Consider the following 20,199-nt stretch of genomic DNA (forward strand, 5'->3'; position numbering starts at 1 on the left):
ACAGATAAAGATTCGTGAGACCGTCTCACAATAGACATACTCATTTTCATGAGCTGACGAGCTAGATCATAAACATGATTTGAATATTTTGAATTTGAGTTTTTTTTATTAACTATTAGGAAAAATCATTATTTTTATTAGTAATAATGATATTATTATCTAGAGTTTCAGGACATGTTCAAGGATGTGGATAAGATTCTTATATATGTCCCCGATTTTGTTTTTGTGATTTTAATGATATTTATGATGGATTTTAAAGAATGTTAATCTTTATAATGATATATGTAAAATAGTGAAATAATAGATAAAATAATACTCAATATCTAATTTGAATTACATATTTGAATCAGATGAAAATGAAAATGCGATTTTTATATAAAAATATAAATAATGGAATAGATAAGTGAAACAAATCCATCCATCTAGAGAATAATATCTACTCTTAAACAAAAGTGCCGCTCTCTATTTTTCTTGGAACTTTCAACAGGGCAAGCACGATATTTCTGGGAGTGACTTGTCGTTTTACGTACGTCAGGCAAATGTCAATTCTGAAAGCCATTCATTATTATAAACATCCAACAATTTCTTGGCAAAGGTCACATAATGTAATGGAAAAATCAGCCACATTTTCACGAATAATTCTGGATTTTTTTTTCCTTTCAATCATTCGATAACCAATATCCATGCCATGATCTAGTTACAAAACATATTGTTCGACATAAATTTAAGACAAAAATTTATGTGAAACAGTGTCACGGGTCATATTTTGTGAGACATATATCTTATTTGGATCATCAATGAAAAAATATTACTTTTTATGCTTAGAGTATTACTTTTTATTGTGAATATCGGTAGGATTGACTCGTCTCATAAATAAAGATTCGTGAGATCGTATTATAAGAGACATACTCTAAATTTTAATGGAGCATATAATACAACATTTGAAAATTTTAAATGATGTCTTCTTTTCTTGGAATTGAGTAAAACCCATTACAGCTTACCTAAAAGTTTATAAATCGGTTTGCTAAAAAAAAATTGTAAATTGGAACAACGAGAAATTTTTGTAAATAAAATTCACTAGTTTCCCATCCGTAATATTTGACTTTACGGGTATCACTCTTGGGACTTTGGTTTTAAATAATACACATCATGGTTGTGTTAATAACACGATATAAATAATATCAATATTCTCGGAAAAGAAAATACTATATGTGCAACGAGGATAACAAATTGAATTACAAAATGTATTTGAAATAAAAAAATATATTTAAAATAGTTTTGTCATTTTAAATACATTTTGTGATTCAATGTATAATTTTGATTTTGTATTTAAAACGACTTTCTTGAAAATGGTCTATCTTCGCAACCTCTTGCAAATAACTCCAGTCTTGTCATCCCTTGTATCACTACATATATCTGGTATCCAACCATAATGTACAACATATCACGACTGTCTGGAAATCCAAATATCAATCAATATCAATAAACTTCAACCATAATTTGTGTGATTTCTTCATCCGCTATCTTTGCAACAATGTCTGAAGTCCTGTGATTTCTGAAGCATGTCAACTTTTCAACAAGTCGAGGCTCATCATCCACTCCTCTAACTAACTGTAAAGTTAGGGTAGAGAGATAACATTTCTCAATAGTTTAAATTCTCAACTATGAGTCGAGTTGCTTCACTGAACTTTGATTTGGACTATTTCAACATGATGAGTCCAAACAAAAGTTAATTTTTTATTTTGATACGGTATCGATATATATCGTTGTATACAAAAAAATACTTTATATTTTTTAAATTTTAACTTTATTATTTAAAATTATTATATATTTGTTAATTTATATACATTATTTCGGTATTTCAATTCGGTATGTACAAAAAATTTCAAATTCCATAATATTACCGTACCGAATATTTCGATATCGATACCATAACTTACCGAATATTTCGGTATACCAAAAATTTCGATAAATTCAGTATTTTTTGGTACGGTAACCTTGGTATACCGAAAATTCGGTATTTTTCTTCATCCCTACATGTGATCTACTAAAGTCCATTACTTTCGATTGAGCATTCTATAGAGTGAGTATTTGGTTAAAACGAAAACCGAATTAAAACCCAAATGAGCGAATTTTTTTAAATAAAACTGAATATTTCGATCGATAACTAATATAATCGAGTTTTGAATAAAATTGATGAAGACCAGGTGAATTGGGTAAGAACTTGGTTTTTTGATTTCACCGGGTCGGGTTGATGAGCTGGAGATGATTGCCCGATAACCTGGACCTACACACATAAGAGAGAAAGAACGTTACTGGGCGTCGGAAGATTCTTCGGCGTGACCACTCCGACGCTCAAGTCAGTTAATGATTATACAGTTTTGTAATAAATGTAGTAGGCAATATGTAAAAAAAATGTATCCCTTAATGTTTAAGCAAACCTGATATTTATAGAAAGAAATTCAATGATTACATTCTTTTCAGTGCCCACTTACTAATTATGGCAAGATGGTTGCTCATACTCTGCTTTTCTGACACCAACTTGGCAAATTGTCTCTTTCGCCTTGTCAAATCCATGCAATTTTGTCAGTAATGATTACCAAGATAACGTATCCCATATTGGTGCACTCGAGTGTGGTGATATTATCGAGGTAATCTGGGTAGATAACCATCATCCAAGAACTCGTCTGAAAGCCCGGCTTCTGGCAGCCCGAGAAGATGATGCCTCGAGCAGTCACTTTTTCGGCTACTATCGAATAGGTCCAAAGCTTGTCAGGACCTAACCCATGACTCGGGATCATCCCGTAACCAAAACCCGAGCCTTCCCCGGGGGTATCAAAAATAAATAAAAAAAATCGCCTCACTACCATAGCGATGTGGAGCAGAACAAAAGGCAACATGGATTAGTTGATTCACAAACCCATGGAAATCCATCTTCGATTTTCCGATACACAATTCTAACTCTTACACAAGCTGAGAGAATTTTCCGATTTGACTGAAATCGTTAAAGCCATTCTAGCTGAAATGTTGGGTTGAGCGGGTTTGGCACAAATCTCAAATAAAAGATCTCCCCGGATCACATATAGCATATGATGTCCTGATGAAGTACATGTTAAACTCTTACATCTATCGATGATCTTCTCGACGTAGTATAGATCAAACCGGAATAAAATTATTTTATCAAAAAGTAAAAGGCGAAGGTAGAACAAAAAAAATCACACATACCCAATTTACAGGAGTTTCTACGTATTTTAAAAAATAGCTGAAGTCTCCACAATCATATCATTAACCCCGCATTAATTCAATATTGGAACAACAAACTAAAACAACACATTTAAATGAAAGAAGGAGGCATAACTGAAAGTAATAAAGTAAAACTACTTTCAGGTTATAAAGGTGGAAGGACTTTGGTGTTGGAATCATTCACAACTTAAAAACAAAAATCCCTTCTGCGGTTAATATTTCAAACTTTAACCTCCTAGTTTCAGCTTCATTCATGCAACCAGCTTCAAGTTGAATGGTTAAAGGCCGACATATTAGCTGCCTATGAACCGAAAGAGTCGATCGAGTCTGATCCTACCTTTCTTGCGGCAGTTCAAAGCAAAAACTTGTGAACGTGTTTCCGGCCACACTTCCTTGATCTGATGCATCTTCATAATAATAAGGTGTTGGCGCTTTATGTCGCCTATCTCTTGTAACATTTTGACGACACGTCTCATAGATGGCCGATTAATAGGAAGAGGGCTGGTACATAGGAGGCCGATATTCAAGACTCTTGAGTATTTCATCCTTAAAACAAGAATCAAGTTTTGGGTAGAGTACTTGATCCGCATCCTTTTGAACTTATGTGGTACAAACCCATTTCACCATTTCTTTTTCGCCAAATGCGGGATCTATTGGGAGCTTTCCCGTGACCAATTCAAGAAGAACAACACCGAAACTGTAGATGTCACTCTTCTCATTCACCCTAAGCGTGTAAGCATATTCTGCATAATGGAAGCTCATTAATTAAGTATATATAGAGTCTCCAAGCCTAACGATAGTGCGATGATTGAAATTTACATAATTCCAAGAATAAAAACAAAGCTTATACCTTCACATATATACAAGTAAATTAAGTAGAAAAGACTATTATTTAGTGTTAGCAATCACTCTTCCAGAAACTCGAATACACAAAAGGCTGCTCCGGAATAATGTGAAATCTTAAAAAGCTTCTGCGTGCAAGTGGGAAATGGGAGAAAACTGAGATTTTGTAAAGACCGATTAATGAAATAAGATTTTGAACATGTGACCTTTAGCTCTAGTGCGGCAGTGGTCCATGTTAGAAACTAGTTTCTCAAAATCTCCAAGAGATGATCAAACAATAATATTTATTCACTTCAACAAATTATTAACCTGGTGCAATAAAACCACACGACCCAGCGATACCCGACATGGATGTGGTACCCTTTTCATTAGGGTCAAAATCTTTAGCAACACCAAAATCCGCAACCCGAACACCATTATTCACATCCAAGGTTAAGATTGGAATTTGGAATTAACCCAACTCAAAAAACTAGCTCAAGAGAGGATGATTGTCCAAGTCCATATATAGAACTCTTAGGGATTTTATCTAAACGATCTGTGACATTTGGAGTGTGAAGTTTACAAATTACTCAACTATAGACAGTCCAACATATAACGATGAAACTTGAGTTCTGATACCATATTAAAATTGAAGTTTGAACCTAATTCAAGGCTAAAAGTTAGCTCAAAAAAAAAGATTGTCCATGTCTACATATAAAACTCCGAGAACTATCATCCAATCAACAATGTATTATTTGACGTCACATCCCTATGTATTATCGGAGTCATGATGCAAAAATGATATCCCCTCCGCCACATCAATGGCTATCTTAGACGGTATCACGGATCGTATTTTGTGATACAGATCTCTTATTTGTGTCATCCATGAAAAAATATTACTTTTTATGCTAAAAGTATTAATTTTTATTGTGAATATCGGTATGATTAATCCGTCTCACAAATAAAAGTTTGTGAGACTGTCTCACAAGAGACCTACTTAAATTAAAACTTGCAATAAACTATAACTAATTAAATTTTGAGTTACAATTTTAAAAAATATAATTTTTTTAAAACGATAAAGATTCAGTTCTGCATATTATTATTATTATTATTATTATTATTATTATTATATATGTATATATATATGCACATTTACTTACATAAAACATATGAATAATATTGTAAACATGATATGAATTCACAAACTGAAAATATAATTGTTTATCACATTAGTAATAGATCCATGAGGGAGAAAAAAAATTAGTTTCATTTTTTGAAAATAAGTCAATTACTTCATTTGTTTCGCATGTTGAATATCACATAAAACATTTCATTTGTTGACTCATATTTTATTGAGTGTACATATGAATAGATAATTTAAAGAAAATTATTCTAGACTATTTATGATTTTGATCCATTATGTCATATATTTCATATTATTTTTGCAATTTTGAATTTTTTGCAACTTTTTTTTTTGTTTGATTTCCTAAACTATGGGGTGGGACCGCGAGGGCTCGAACTTAGGGCGAAAAAGGTGAGACCACTTGGATCAAAGCCCGGTCTCATTTTTTTTGCAACTTCAGTCATTTTTTATTGATGTTTTTACTGACACAACCTCGTATCAGAAATGACTAGAATTACAAGAAAGAACAAATAAAATAATTTACAATTTTTACCTGCTTTAAAATATAGTATCCATCGTAGACGCAAGGGCTTTTATCGAGTTTGCTCAACCAAGTAAATACTAATTTAATAAGTTCGTTGGATTTCTTTTATGGAGTTGCTGCTACTATTAATTTTTTCCTGGATAATATCGATAATCATTAATGTTGAACAATTAAATTTATCCATCTACTCAACTAAAAAAAATCAAATAAATTTTAGCACCGTACCAAAAAAAAAAAAAATTAAAAAAAGGGGAAATATTGCATTATTTGAGTTCTATCACGTATATTAAATTGCCCCAAAAAAATTACATAAGATTCGAACTCAAGCATATAACAAACATTATTTCTTTTTTTAATAAATAAGTTTTTGAAAATTGGAAGTTTTGTTTTTCAGCTCTCAGATAAAAATATCTCATCATTTTTGCTAATTTGTAATCTTTGATTATTTTCTATGTTCCGATTGTAACGACCCATTACAGGCCCAGTGGACCGCCCACACGGCCCACTGCCCCGATCGACCCAAGGCTATCCCGATCTTGGGCTCCCTCTATGGGGCCTTTTCCCTCACGGGCTTTCCATAGACGTCGTACGGGTTACTCATGAGATCTCTCCTTCCCTACCAAAGGATTTCTTTCACCTCCCCAAGACTCGATCACATGACCTATAGGATAAGTACATAGATATCAAGAGTCTTGGTACCAATTGAGCTACTAGAGGGAGCCCAAGATCGGGATAGCCTTGGGTCGATCGGGGCAGTGGGCCGTATGGGCGGTCCACTGGGCCTGTAATGGGTCGTTACAATAAAAGGCGCCTTTTATTGGGGTCTTTTCCCTCACGGGCTTTCCATAGGCGTCGTACGGGTTACTCATAGAACTCCTCCAGCCCATGAACTGGAGTCTGTGCCTTCCCAGGATCGAACCTAAGACCACATGGATATATAGGTACTTAGCACAATCCTGGTACCAATTGAGCTTCGCAAAACACGTCGCATCGCGGGTGCGCTACATTCCGGACCGCGGGTGCGCTCAGCGTACTGATCTACATCCATTTTCCAGAAACTACGACCGCGGGTGCGGTCTTGTTTGCACCGCGAGTGCGGTCCTGCACCGCGGGTGCGGTCTTGTTTCTTACCGCGGGTGCGGTCTTGCTTCGAATAAAATTTCCTACCCTACTGGACACGCATTCGTTCCTTCAGAATTAAACACAAGAAATCGAAAAAAGGGTCAGGAGAAGATTGTGGAAAATCCTTACGCCTTTTGTGCAAAATCCGTCCGTCTGATTTTGAATCCGACTTCGGTATTGAGTTCCTATCGACGTAGGCTGCAACTGGACGTAAGTTTTACTACGTTTTGAAATGTTTTGGAATTACGATATGGTCAGAATTGAATGGAACTCATATATGTTGTTCTTGACATGTTAGACATCATAGAATCGAAGTCAGATTAAGAAACAGACTGATTATGGAATTGTTATGAATTTTTAGGGTATATTGATTTATACCAGACATATTTGAATTGTGATTGGATTACGGATTGTATTGGATATGGGTTATGGATTGTAACTGTGATCTGAGGATTTGGTACTGACGGGTTATTGAAATTGTACCGTTATGCCGTTGATTTTGAATTAAATCAAGATTGATCAGATTGTTATTGATTTGAAAGGTATATTGACATGAGATTATTGATATTGTCATTGCCAGACGAGCTGTGAATTCAGGACTTCGACTGAGCCAGAAACCGACGAAAGAAAGGTATAAGTCAATGTGGTATTGGGAGATCGACTTGAGTCGGTTTAGACTTGAGTTTCCCTAAATCACATACTTTACTTTATTGCACTGAGATTTGCATTGATTTGACTGATATACTTGTTCTCTTGAGTTATAGATAGCCGTTATTAGACGAATAATCTTGTGACAGAAGTGCCCGATAGTGGTGGGATCGCCACGGGCACATTGCACGATGTCACAAGATAGTGTAGAAATCTTGGGACGGAAGTGCTTGACAGTGGCGGGATCGCCACGGGCACATTGCACGATGTCTCAAGATAAGAATATTAGCGATAGAGCTACAGTCCATGACGGTTAGGTCAGGACACCGGATGTTGGTTATATCGTGTAAATAGGATTGGAATTCTTCTATTACGGAATTCGATATAGGAACACCATATTTGGTTATATCGAGTAATATGATCAGAGTTCCTTCTATTACGGAATTCGATATAGGAACACCACATTTGGAAACCGGGATCCCTAGACTAGGATTGAGTCTAGTCTGAATTGTAGAATTGTAATTATGTTTCAGAGTTTGATACATATTACTGTTACCTGATTACATGCTTTATATTTGTTTATATGATTGCATGTTTCGTTGATTTATACTGGGATTTATTCTCACCGGAGTTATCCGGCTGTTGTCTTGTCTGTATGTGTACATGATAACAGGTGGGACATGATCAGGGCCCAGGAGATGAGGAGAGATCGTGATTAGAGTGGAAGCTCCGGACTTGGATTATGATGTATAATAGGGTTGGAACACTTGACATTAGTTGTTAAACCTTAGTTTAGTTGAATGCATGCAATACAAGACTTGTATTGTATTTTATACTGATATGTATATGAGTTTTATTTCACTACTTTCCGCATTAAAAAAAAATTTAGACCCTGTTTTATAATTGATTAATTAGTCCCAATGATGATTAAGAACTTGATTAGCGTCGGAGTCCCCACAACAGGTGGTACCAGGATTGTGCTAAGTACCTATATATCCATGTGGTCTTAGGTTCGATCCTGGGAAGGCACAGACTCCAGTTCATGGGCTGGAGGAGTTCTATGAGTAACCCGTACGACGCCTATGGAAAGCCCGTGAGGGAAAAAGCCCCATAGAGGGAGCCCAAGATCGGGATAGCCTTGGGTCGATCGGGGCAGTGGGCCGTATGGGCGGTCCACTGGGCCTGTAATGGGTCGTTACACCGATTATGTCTCAAATAATAGTCAATTTTTTTATATTTAATATCATTTTACTAATATATTCATGTTAACTAAATATTGGAAAACGTCTCCCAATTTTTGAATAGAGGAAACATGATGAAATGGAATGCTTGTATATAAACTTTGGTTTTTTCAATTATTTATTTAGTTTATGTGAAAAGATAAATAAAATTATATAATGTACTATACAGGTTTATCATTTAGTGTTAGGAGTAATATTCTTGTTGCCCTTTTTTAGTAATAAAAATATTTCTAATTAAAAGCTGAATCGGGTACATATTTTGAAAGTATAGTAAAAAAAAATTTTATTATTAGTATGTTTATATTGTATTTTATTTGTTATCTGCACGATTTTGAATTAGGTAAAAATATTTATTGATGCATTATAATGTATTCATATGGTTTTATCATCCATACTGAAAATAATGTATTTATATTGTTATCTTATGCTTATTTAACCCGTAAAATATACTGGCGGATCGTATGTGGCGAACACAACGCATGTTTTTCATAGAAAAATTAGATAACGAAGTAAGTTTTTTTATATTTTAAAATACAGTGGAAATGTGTTGAATCAAGAACAAACAGTAAACGTCTTTGTTATGGACGTTGTATTCTCTCTACACTTATGAAAAGCCAAGCCGACATAATAGACATTGTGATGTGAAGAACTTTGCTTGGAGAAATAGAAGGAACATATATCACACTTGTAAAATCTGATACCCTCCCGCATGAATATTCTACAATAACAGGTAATCTCAGGATGTTTCCTTCTCGAAGATAAAGCTCAATGACCTCATGGAGAGTTAGCCATACCCACGATCATCGTTGATCAACATGAAGAATATACGGTCCTGCGATAGTTTATAACTTAATGGTAGTAGATAAAATGATATGTAAAGTAAAATACGATTTATATATTTGAATGATGACGGTGTTTTAAAAATGTTTCGCCTCCATATAAGATGTGTATGATGAATAAAATGTCTAGAATCAATCATGCTCATATTTACAATAAAAGAAATACTTTTTGTATAAAAGTAATATTTGTTCATGAATGACCCCAAACAAAATATATGTTTCACAAAATTGACTCGTGAAATGTGACAGCAAACGCCTTTAATCATAGTCGGTCATATGCACAAATCAAACATTATATGAGAACGTAAATTTAGGCAATGGTCATTTAATTACATGAGCTGGAGTAGTGTACATTATCTATGATATATAATGATCAAACGGAAGACTACGGGCCACAATTAAATTGTCATTTAAAAGCCATAAATTTTGAATTATTAATTTATTTGTTTTTTTCGAAAACGCCGATAATTGGAATTTTCGTAATGTTGCTATGCTCTCTATAAAAACATACAAGGGTTTGCAGCCCTAGCATAAGACGTCATATATCCTCCAATGGCTTCCTCTCCGGCCGAGAAATTTTCCCTTCTTCTCCTCTTTACGCTCTTATCCTACCCTCGAACACAGGCGAGAGACAGCCAATTATTCAGCAAAGTCTCCCCCGACACCACTACCGCTGTTCCCAACCAAGAACCACTTCTGAATAACAATCAACAACAAGAATCAAATTTCTTCCAAACGGAAAATGAAAATGGCTACGGCCGCCATGAGTCCGGGAAACTCCCACGTTCCGCCACCGGAGCCGCTGAATCCGGAGATCACCCCCACAGGCACCTCCCTAGAAACTACAACCCCGTGGCATATGTCACTGAACCAGAAGAATACACAGGAGACAGCAACTCTTACACTGACAATTCCTACAACCACCACCTTCGAAACTATAACAACAATGCCCAAAAAAGCTACGACAGCCAGCAGGAAGATGAAGAGACGAGTGAACCAGAACAGTACAGATTTAACAACAACTATCAATACAACGGCGGAGGGACATTCAACAGTGAACCACAAGGGCTGAGGGACGCCAGGTTATCGGACCGCGACAGCGCTCGTAATAGCTATGAGAACTACTACTACAACGGCGGAGAAGAAAGCGGATTCCGGCCACAAGGAATGAGTGACACAAGATCCCTGGAAAATGGGAAATATTTTTACGATATCAAAACCGAAAAGTACAGCAACAACCACCCGTATGAAGTCTTGAACAGGGCTGGAGCTAACAGTGAATACAATGAGAGGAGTTATTATGGAGCCAGTGAAAACTCCATGGGAGAATCATATCAGAACCAGTATGAGTTCCAAAACGAAGGCCGTATGCCTTGAATGCCGGCTGAGCAAGAACTGTGAAATTTAAGAATTTACTCACCAAGTCATCGTCTATGTTTGATTAATCGGTAGGACACTATATCGTAACTACAGATTTGTTTATGTTTATTTCGCTTCTTTTTTTCAATATAAGTTTCCCTTGGTTCAGTGAAGATTTGAAAAATGGATTGCTCTTGTAATAATGTGAAGAATATTATTATATGTTGACTGTCTATGATTATTCTGTAATATAAATTAAGTACGTTCACTTGTATGTGTGTATATATATTAATATTACAAAACATTTCATCCTTTTAAAACAATCTTTTTGATATAGTAATAATAGCTAGTTATTTAATTTTTTATTATAGAAATCACACTTTAAATCCGTGGACTCGAAAAAACTTTAAATTAATATGTGAAACAATTGTAAAAATGATAATTGCAGAAATAAAAATTATGATGAGTACTTACAATTAAAACTAAATGACAAAAACTTTGTGTAATGATGGTCTTACAGATCGTATTTTGTGATACAGATCTTTATTTGGGTCATCAATGAAAAAGTATTACTTTTTATGCTAAGATTATTATTATTATTATTGTTAATATCGGTAGGATTGACCCGTCTCACAGATTAGACGGACTCACATGAGACGCACTCAAACTAAATTGTATATACTTGAATTCTTGAATGCTCTATTCTCTTGCATCTTTTGAGGAATTAATTTAGCAAAAAAAAAAAACAAATCTATTTAAACCATGGGTCAATCTTGTGAGACATATTTGACCCGAATTATGAAATTTTTAAAATTTTTATGTCAAAAATATTATTTTTCACTGTAGTTATGAACCGGTCTATCCATCTCCATGGATACTTGTTGTTTACTTAATTACCAAAAACTTATTTGTTACTAGTGTACCGACGCACTACCGATACATGCGTTGTGTGCATATACAATTTTTTTATAATTCATTTAGTTTATATTTAAAAGATTATCAAAATCTAATTATAAAAAATAGTAATGAACTACATTACAATTTTGATATATGAATTAAAAAAATAAATAGAAAAAATATCTAAATAAGAATTGAACCTACAATTTGATACTTAATAAACAAAAACTCTATCTGCTCAATTACACGTAACTTGTATTAAAATTTTAACATTTTATTAATATATAATTATTAAAACTGAATATAACATTAAAAAATTAATTATTTTAAAAATGTCAAACTTAATAATATAATAAAAATTAAAAGACATTTGACATTTCAATTTAATTAGTTGTTACAAACTTACGGGGAAATTTTGGACTTGCAGCAAACTAAAACCCAGCAAAGTCCGAAGCCCTAAATCCTAATGATCGTTTCTGATTTCTGAGCATCATCTCCGATTGCCACACTGTCACCTCCATGGCCACCATCGCCGCCAGCTCTGTCATGCGATTGGCCACCGCATCCTCTCGAAGTCCCGTCATTAGAATCTCACCCGGAGTAAAAACCAAGGCTACTACCTCGCCATTCGGAATATCATCTCGAACACCGCTAACTGCTCGCATTTTCAGGTTTTAGATGCGTGCTTTATCTACTATTGCAATTGAACGTGTGATATCCTAATCCGTGGTTACGATCATAATTATTCAATATTTCAATCGGTATTTGAGCTAGGACCCCTGTGGAGTTAAGTGGCGTTAGCTTGGTGTCAATGTTACCGTACCACACTGCAACAGCCTCTGCACTGCTTAAATCCATGCTTTCTGTTGCTCCTCATGGACAAGATTGGACTCTCGAAGGTAAATTTCTTCTTTCCGGTGTGCACATTAATTTGGTTTCGGTGTTTCGATAATTTTTCCTTAGCAATCAATTAACTTGATGGTATTATATGGTTTCATGGCGATTCCGAGGGAAATTGGCATTTGTAACAGCTGTGGAAGTTAAAACTGTACATTCTACTCAATGGACATGCCCTAAAAATAGTGTTTGTTGGATTAACTTTTCATAGTGAGTCCACGTAACTACGAATTCCTTGTCATTCTTTCTTGGCATGATACGTTACCGAACTATATTTTTGTGACCTTTTGCACGTTCTTTTTTATATACAGCATAACTCTCTCAATATATTGGAAGTTTTTTTTTAATTATAGGAAAAGAGAGGATTGAATATGAGGTCACAAGAAAGAGGTGAACTGATCTCATTTATTTTTCTGCTTGAATGATAGACTATGTTGTGTGAATCCTTGCTATAGTAGGTAGTGATGCCTCCAAAGATGTATTAGCCAATAAATGAGGTTCCTTCAATGAAATTGTCCTTGGTGAATGCAAGAGTCTCTTTACCACTTAAAGGTCTGTACATAGCCGGATAGCCTTAGCCTTCCAGATCTTTAGATTCAGATGGAGCGACAATACATTGTGCTAATGGCCAGCCCAAAAAATTCAGTTAAACTGACTAAGAAATTCCATACATCATCAAAGATTCTCAAATTAGATGGTGGGCTGTAGGAAATATGTAATTATGCCTCCTAGGTTATGGACTCTTAGTGTTTCCGGAAACATAATCTTTAGATTGTATGATAAACTTCATGTTCGCAAAAAGTCTTTCATCACATTCCTTTTTTCTCTTATCTCTTTGGGAAGTTTTCAGTATACTCTTTGGAATCTTATTGAATGAGCCAAATACTTTATGGAAAAAATGTTTGGCGAATCCAATATAATCGCTAATTTATTATGTAGCAGCTTTAGAGATTGATGACGAATTGAATTGACAAATTTACCATATGGTAACTGGATGACACGAGGACTCTATAGCTTGAAAATTCTGTTTGTTCTTGAAGATGAAATTAATCTGTCAGCTGCATTTATAGCTGACTCAGTAATTTGTAGACCATGCTAGTGTGTGGTATTCATCAGATTTCAAAGATGATGTATGATGTATGGTCAAAGCAGGAGTTTTATTTATTTGAGCACACTAGGAGAATGCCCGATTTTAGAGTCAGAATGAGCTCAGCACGGAAAATCTGGAGTTATTTTTCCTTCGTTTTTTTGTTGGAGGAACAAACGTGATCTAAAGAGTGAGTTGATTATTCCTAAGTAATATGGGACTCTTGATATTTGTAACTTGTGCATTACTATCTCAACTTCTGTTCCTTGGGACCACCTGTAATTTCCAGCAGTAGTTTTCCCTGTGACCTTTTATTTGTGCTATTTTTCTGTTTAGGGTTGTGATTACCGCTCATTGGCTGACATGGGACCTGGAGGTTTTCAACTTTCTGCCAGTTTTTTTTTTAAAGCTGAAATTTGTATTTTTTCTATTTGTAAGACTAAGCTGGTCTTTTTTAGGGGATCACGCCTTGTTCTCTTTGCTTCTTGCTCTCCTTTTAGCTGTGTATGGCTACATTTGCTATTCTCTTCGTAAAACACTCTGTTTTCCTGCATTGTAGATGGATGATGTTAAAATGTGGTGAGACGGGTGTTGGAGATCCATGGATATCGTCAATGTTCCAAGAAATGTTGGAAACGAGCGAATCTATGATAACTATCAATCGATCGAACCGAGTGTCACCCACAAGTTTGGCGACTATATCACCTTTGATAAAATTAAGACACCTGATTGTAATCGAACGCAAGTTTTCTGATTATTCTCGTTGTTGTATACCACTTTCAACTTTCAGGTCCTTTACATTGTGACGTTCACTTTGTGTTGCAAAATTTGACATTAAGGTTTTCCGTTGGCTTCTCGTGTAGGGGAGAACACGAACCAGGACTCGAGCTTGAAAGTATGAATAAATATTTAAACTTAAGTATGAATAAATATTTAAACTTGAGTTTGAGTTCAACAGATGAAAATACCCTCGAGTTTTGTAGAATTATTAATTGGTAAATATTTGCTTTATGATAAATTTAAGGGAGAATGGTATTTCCAAAAATTTTTGAGAAATTATTACGCAAACTCGAATGTTCGAGCTCAACTTGAAATTATTACAAATGGATTCGTATTGTGCACAAATCCAGTAAGAGCTTGAGATCATATATCTCAAATTTAAATGATGTCGGTATTGCTCGACGCATGTTCACATTCTTTGATTTCTTAAATAAAACATCATTAATTACCATTATTATATTATTAAACACCTAATAATTTAAAATCAGTAATAGATCTATGTTTTTTGAGCTGAGGAGATGTCAAAATTGGGTTTCATACTCAAGATCTCAACTTAAATTTGGAACTTTGGTACCAGATGAATAGAAGTCATCGGCTAAAAATAGATCTATTTATTTTATTTTCAGATAGAGAGCTAATTTCTCACTAAACCGTATTAGAATGTAACCAAAACCCCAGAGAGCAAATAACAATCGAGAAGATGCACAAAGAGGCAGCAAAAATTTAACAATCTGCTGTTCCACATTTGTAAAACGCTACAATCTATAAGTTATATAAGGAGATAGATATACTACAAGACAATCTTCTGGACACGCCTACAGTGAAACCGAAGTTATATTATATATGTTAATTACCCTTGCACGGAAAAGAAACAAAGATGAACATGTATACCAAAAGCCTGATTAATCATGATAAATTAAACTCCAATAGCATCAATGTGGAGTCACTTTCCAGATTCTTCGACAGCATTAACCAATTCGTACTCAACCAAGGAAAGATTGTTGTCCTCTTTGACCACAAATTTTGCAGGCTCCGTGACTTCAATAAGACCCCATTTATCAACAGCTAGCCTCATGGACCCCTTGAACATGTCAACCTTTGCATTCCGTAGTATCACAGTATTACCTGGCTGCATCAACTCGACTGCAAGAAAATTGCAACTTTTCATTGAAAAAAATGGATACATAATTCGCGAAGAAGTTTATATCCTTAAAATGGAAATGCTTTTAAAAAGCACCATGGCATCAAGAACTAAAAGCATTCGCATTCTGAATTGATCAACACAAAGCACAACGATATAAGAAAAAAGAAGTGACAAAAATCAACAATTGCGATCTTCAAGTAGAGTCACGAAATCTGACAATTTATTTAGATCACCACAAAGGTTAAAGAAAATGGATATGAAAGAAACCTCTTCCAAAATCATGAAGCAAAACAAAAAAATTAAATATGGAAGGATAAAACATCAAAGTCGTCAATCGTAATCTACTACTAGAGACAGATAAACCAAGCAGCCAACAAATCAGGAAAGCTTCACTAAAACACAAATGTCATAAAAAAGATACTTCGTCCATACGCGTACACCTAAACATCCAAAAAAGATTACTCTTCTCACCATAAATACCGAAGAACTATTTCTGCTCACCACTTTCCAGACGAGAAGAGATGGATGGAACTATGGTTTGCAAGGCATTAGATCTGGTGCTGTGCTACTACAGCACAATTTTGGAGACAATCACTATGCACAATGCTACTTCTAAGCAAAAAGGAATAGCATCTATCACACAATACAAATAACACTAAGTGGTTAAATTAGTTTGGTATATTATCATAACATCAGAATCTGACAAAATATATTGATCTCACGTGCGACAACTTGAGATAATAAATATGAAAATAAAGAATAAATTAGACATCAAGATTTACGTGGAAAACCCCTAAAAACTATTAGGGAAAAAACCACGAGCAAGATGAAGAGATTCCACTATAATATTTTATGGTGTACAACCACTCACTGTGTTTCCAAATATAACACACATTTTTTTAATACATGAGAACAAACACCTCACAAATATTATACAACTAAACACTCAAATGCTGAAAGATGAGAGAAAACTCGATGAAAGAATGATTTCTGAATGAGGGGAGTTGTCAGTGTAAAAACGCGTATGAAAACGCGTCTTCCCATCTGAACCAATCCGTTGTCAAATTTGATACACACTGAATAATTTAGCTCAATAATGATGACACACAACCAATGCATTTAATGTATTTCCTGTGTTACCAGTTAGAAGGTGTAACTTTTGTCAGCAAAGAAATGATGGCAACACAGGAAATGCATTAAATGCATTGGTTGGATGTCATCGTTATTAAGCTAAATCATTCAGTGTGTATCAAATTTGACTGAATGCATGACATCCAATCAATGCATTTCCTGTGTTGTCAGTTAGAAGGTGTAAATTTTGTCGGCAAAGAAATGATGGCAACACGGGAAATGCATTGGTTGGATGTCATCGTTATCGAGCTAAATTATTCAGTGCGTATCGAATTTGACAACGGATTCATTCATATGGGAAGACGCGTTTTCACACTGACGAGGAGTTCTATAAATAAAACTCCCCCATCTCATTCAGAAATCATCTTTTTATCAAGTTCTCTTTCATCTTATAATATCAGAAAAGATTTTTTGAGATTTTTTTATTAAGACGAGATTATTTTGTTCAGTCTATTAAATTATTATAGACATAATAACGGACATGTACGAGATAACAAAGTTCAATGAAAATAATTTTATGCTATGAAAAATAAAGATACAAGCAGTTTTACGAAAAAAGAATTGTTTGACCGCTATTGGAGATAGACCTGTGAAACTGACAGACGATGAAAATTGGAATGAGATGAATTATAATGTTGTTGTCAATTTACATTTGGCTATAGTAGACGAGGTACTGTCAAGTATTGTAAGAGGTCAAATCACTACACAACAATTATTATAATATAAATGTATTGTTGTATCCGTAAAAATTCTCTACATCATCGTAAAACTACAGTCAAACTGAAACAAAGTGGAACAAAGTAACATCGAATACAACTTCCAAAAAACTTTGAATGAATAAAAAATTTAAAAGGCATGAAATTTTTTTAAACTGCAGCACGCTCACTGATTTACCTCAAAAGCAACATTCGCTCAAAATGTTAAAATGAAAAGTTGAAAACCATCAAGTAAAGCATATATATCCTCGAGTTACAAGTTCCAAGCAACAAATAGAAATTCTATAAAGAATAACAATTGAACACGAATTATTCTTCCAGTACGAAATATTTGGGATGTCTCCCTTCCTCTACTGGCATTTTGCCAGACCAAACTTCATTTTATGTATACGAGCCCTTTAAACAAACAGCCAAACAGGTTCCCAACTGCTGTAATTTGACAAATATTCTCACCACTCTGAAATAATCAACAAACACCTTTAGCATCAATCAACAATATTTGAAAGACTTTATGTCAATTCCACCGAATAATTTTTTTGTTTCCATGGGTGCACCAGCCATTGCATTTGTGTCTAGACACCATAACGAAACACAAATAACAAACCAGCACAACACACCATGGCAATGGCACTGTTGTGTATAATATTCCAACTCTATACAGGCCAAGAATTGAGAAACACCCTTTCTTCTTCTTCTTTTTTAAGTAAGGGAAACACCTCTATGTCTCAAAAGCCACCGATGAATCCAAACAACCTTCAAGCTTAAGACTTCAACATCAGAATTAAAAAAGGGTCATAGCATCCAACGTAAACACGCGAAACAATGGACACGATGTATTATCAGAAACATATTTCCTGACTAACAGCAGTCGCATTTAGTGCTCGATTGCGTTAATGGAACAAGAATATGAGTGCGCGTGCATGATAGTATCAAGGAGGGCAGACCTTGATTGTCACGAGCAGTGTAGAGTATAGAGCCGGTTTCATCGCCGATGAGGCATTCCGCGATTTTGAGACTCAGATAACGGCCTCCAGGGAGAGCCGAATTGCGTGACGCCCTGTTGACAACGGTATTTGAGCTTATCACTTTAACAACTATGGTGTGCCCAGATGTCTCCGGTTTCAGAGAATCGATTTTGACAAACACGGGCTGTCGCAGCTGAGGCTTCTGTGCGGAGGGCGCGGCACCACCTTGTTGCTTCGTTGCTTTCGGAGGAGCCATGAGATCTGAGATGAGCAAAAATGGGGAAAGTGAAATCAACTATTTGATTCGAAATTGTACAAACAGCGACATACCTCAGCCCTAATTTGCTGTTAATGCCATCAAAATTCCAATGTTCGCCTACACTGGATGCTCGTTATTTACCCGACATCGTTTTCATTTGATAAACATAGACATCTTCAACAATATCTTACTTTTTCCAATAATTATATGAAAGATAAACGTTACTTATCTTCCTATAATTACGAAATCTTATTATATCAAAACTCTATATATTTTTAATCATATATATAATATATAGTAAAAAAAAATCAATTATCATTTATTCGATCCATATATGATCGATCATTTATACAATATATAGTAAAAATATCAATGATCATCTTATCGATCCATATATGATCGAGCTAAAACTTTAAAATGATAGCCAATTTAAACATAAACAAAATTTTTGAACAAATTGAAAATTAAGTTCGAGATTCGAGTATTGAAAAGCAAAATCGATGGCTCAAACTTTTAGCGTACTTGCGTTTGTTTCTCATTTTTGATTATTTTACAGTTAATTTTCATTTTTAGTCACGTAACTTATATATTGTTTTTGGTTTTTTTTTATTCGAGTTGATCGCGTCTGTCGGTAAAAAAAAAAAAAATTGACCGAAAATGAAAACAAGTGCACATTAATAAATGAGAAAAATGGGAAAAAAAACTATAGTTACTAAATTAAAAATGAAAATTCATCCTAATAACTTAAAAGACATCCACCAAAGTAAATATATATATATATATATATATATATATATATATAATATATATATATATATGAAAAAATTCCACTCTCGTAATTCATCCCACCATACCTAGTATGTCATTTTTTTGACGTGGTTTCGTGACCTTGTATTAATGAGATAATTCATCACCTTAAATAAAGAGAAGGATTCTTAATCCAAATATAATTTGTGATGGCATCTTGTTTGTTAAATTATCATGCTAATCAAATTAACGACGGTTAATGTTGAGACGGTTCTATCACAGATTCACAACGGACATAAGTAAGAATTGTTATTTTTTCAACACAAGACTAACAATGATTTCATACAACTGTTGCTAATATTTTTTTTCAATTTTCTGTCGTGATGATTTATTTATACATATAAATTTTAAAATAAGAAAAATCTTGAGCACTATTTTTTGTGCATGTTATGTGCGTAAACTGTGCATGTTATGTGCGTTTTAATTAAACGCACGTAATATGCACAAAGGATTTATAGTAATTACTATTTCTTTTAAAAAAATTAACCTCATATTAAAAATTCACGAACTTGCACAACTATCTGCTATATATTCCTCTCTCTCGCTTTTCATTTATAAATAATTGTTTTCGATTT

The 20,199-nt window shown here is 34.4% G+C and overlaps 3 protein-coding genes and 1 long non-coding RNA gene across 8 annotated transcripts; 2 read left to right on the top strand and 2 right to left on the bottom strand.

The window, feature by feature from the left end:
• Nucleotides 1-3,280: 3,280 nt before the first annotated feature.
• Nucleotides 3,281-4,219, bottom strand: LOC140824503 (uncharacterized). Its single transcript, XR_012116362.1, has 2 exons — nucleotides 4,094-4,219; nucleotides 3,281-3,986 (listed from the first exon to the last, which is right to left on the bottom strand). It is a non-coding gene; the product is annotated as an uncharacterized lncRNA (long non-coding RNA).
• A 5,880-nt stretch (nucleotides 4,220-10,099) lies between these two features.
• On the top strand, nucleotides 10,100-11,169 carry LOC140824504 (uncharacterized). The gene has a single exon (XM_073186083.1). It carries the CDS (start codon nucleotides 10,135-10,137, stop codon nucleotides 10,957-10,959), a length of 825 nt encoding a protein of 274 aa, XP_073042184.1. The 5' UTR covers nucleotides 10,100-10,134; the 3' UTR covers nucleotides 10,960-11,169.
• A 1,082-nt stretch (nucleotides 11,170-12,251) lies between these two features.
• On the top strand, nucleotides 12,252-14,634 carry LOC140821847 (uncharacterized). Of its 4 annotated transcripts, XM_073182500.1 has the most exons (5): nucleotides 12,252-12,509; nucleotides 12,613-12,737; nucleotides 13,089-13,125; nucleotides 14,159-14,198; nucleotides 14,382-14,634. In XM_073182500.1, the coding sequence occupies exons 1-5, from the start codon at nucleotides 12,358-12,360 to the stop codon at nucleotides 14,403-14,405; spliced, it is 378 nt and encodes a 125-aa protein (XP_073038601.1). In that variant the 5' UTR covers nucleotides 12,252-12,357; the 3' UTR covers nucleotides 14,406-14,634. The 4 variants fall into 4 exon arrangements, with proteins under 4 accessions (XP_073038601.1, XP_073038593.1, XP_073038619.1 ...); XM_073182492.1 differs by lacking the exon at nucleotides 14,159-14,198; XM_073182518.1 differs by lacking the exons at nucleotides 14,159-14,198; nucleotides 14,382-14,634 and adding an exon at nucleotides 13,194-13,844.
• A 669-nt stretch (nucleotides 14,635-15,303) lies between these two features.
• LOC140821872 (uncharacterized protein At4g28440-like) lies at nucleotides 15,304-19,015 on the bottom strand. 2 transcript variants are annotated; one of them, XM_073182539.1, is made up of 3 exons: nucleotides 18,889-19,015; nucleotides 18,538-18,819; nucleotides 15,304-15,745 (listed from the first exon to the last, which is right to left on the bottom strand). In XM_073182539.1, the coding sequence occupies exons 2-3, from the start codon at nucleotides 18,812-18,814 to the stop codon at nucleotides 15,546-15,548; spliced, it is 477 nt and encodes a 158-aa protein (XP_073038640.1). In that variant the 5' UTR covers nucleotides 18,815-18,819; nucleotides 18,889-19,015; the 3' UTR covers nucleotides 15,304-15,545. The 2 variants fall into 2 exon arrangements, with proteins under 2 accessions (XP_073038640.1, XP_073038630.1); XM_073182529.1 differs by having other exon boundaries at nucleotides 18,538-18,981.
• Nucleotides 19,016-20,199: the final 1,184 nt, after the last annotated feature.

The sequence above is a fragment of the Primulina eburnea genome, chromosome 2 (genome assembly GCF_022965805.1).
Source record: "Primulina eburnea isolate SZY01 chromosome 2, ASM2296580v1, whole genome shotgun sequence".
Lineage (NCBI taxonomy): Eukaryota > Viridiplantae > Streptophyta > Magnoliopsida > Lamiales > Gesneriaceae > Primulina > Primulina eburnea.

Excerpts from the sequence above, each read along its gene's own strand:
- LOC140824504 (XM_073186083.1), top strand. The coding sequence starts at position 10,135 with ATGGCTTCCTCTCCGGCCGAGAAATTTTCCCTTCTTCTCCTCTTTACG.
- LOC140821847 (XM_073182492.1), top strand. The coding sequence starts at position 12,358 with ATGGCCACCATCGCCGCCAGCTCTGTCATGCGATTGGCCACCGCATCC. Across the intron at positions 12,738-13,088 it reads ACAAGATTGGACTCTCGAAG|GAAAAGAGAGGATTGAATAT; the intron begins GTAAATTTCTTC and ends TTTTAATTATAG. Across the intron at positions 13,126-14,381 it reads TATGAGGTCACAAGAAAGAG|ATGGATGATGTTAAAATGTG; the intron begins GTGAACTGATCT and ends CCTGCATTGTAG.
- LOC140821872 (XM_073182539.1), bottom strand. The coding sequence starts at position 18,814 with ATGGCTCCTCCGAAAGCAACGAAGCAACAAGGTGGTGCCGCGCCCTCC. Across the intron at positions 15,746-18,537 it reads CACTGCTCGTGACAATCAAG|TCGAGTTGATGCAGCCAGGT; the intron begins GTCTGCCCTCCT and ends ATTTTCTTGCAG.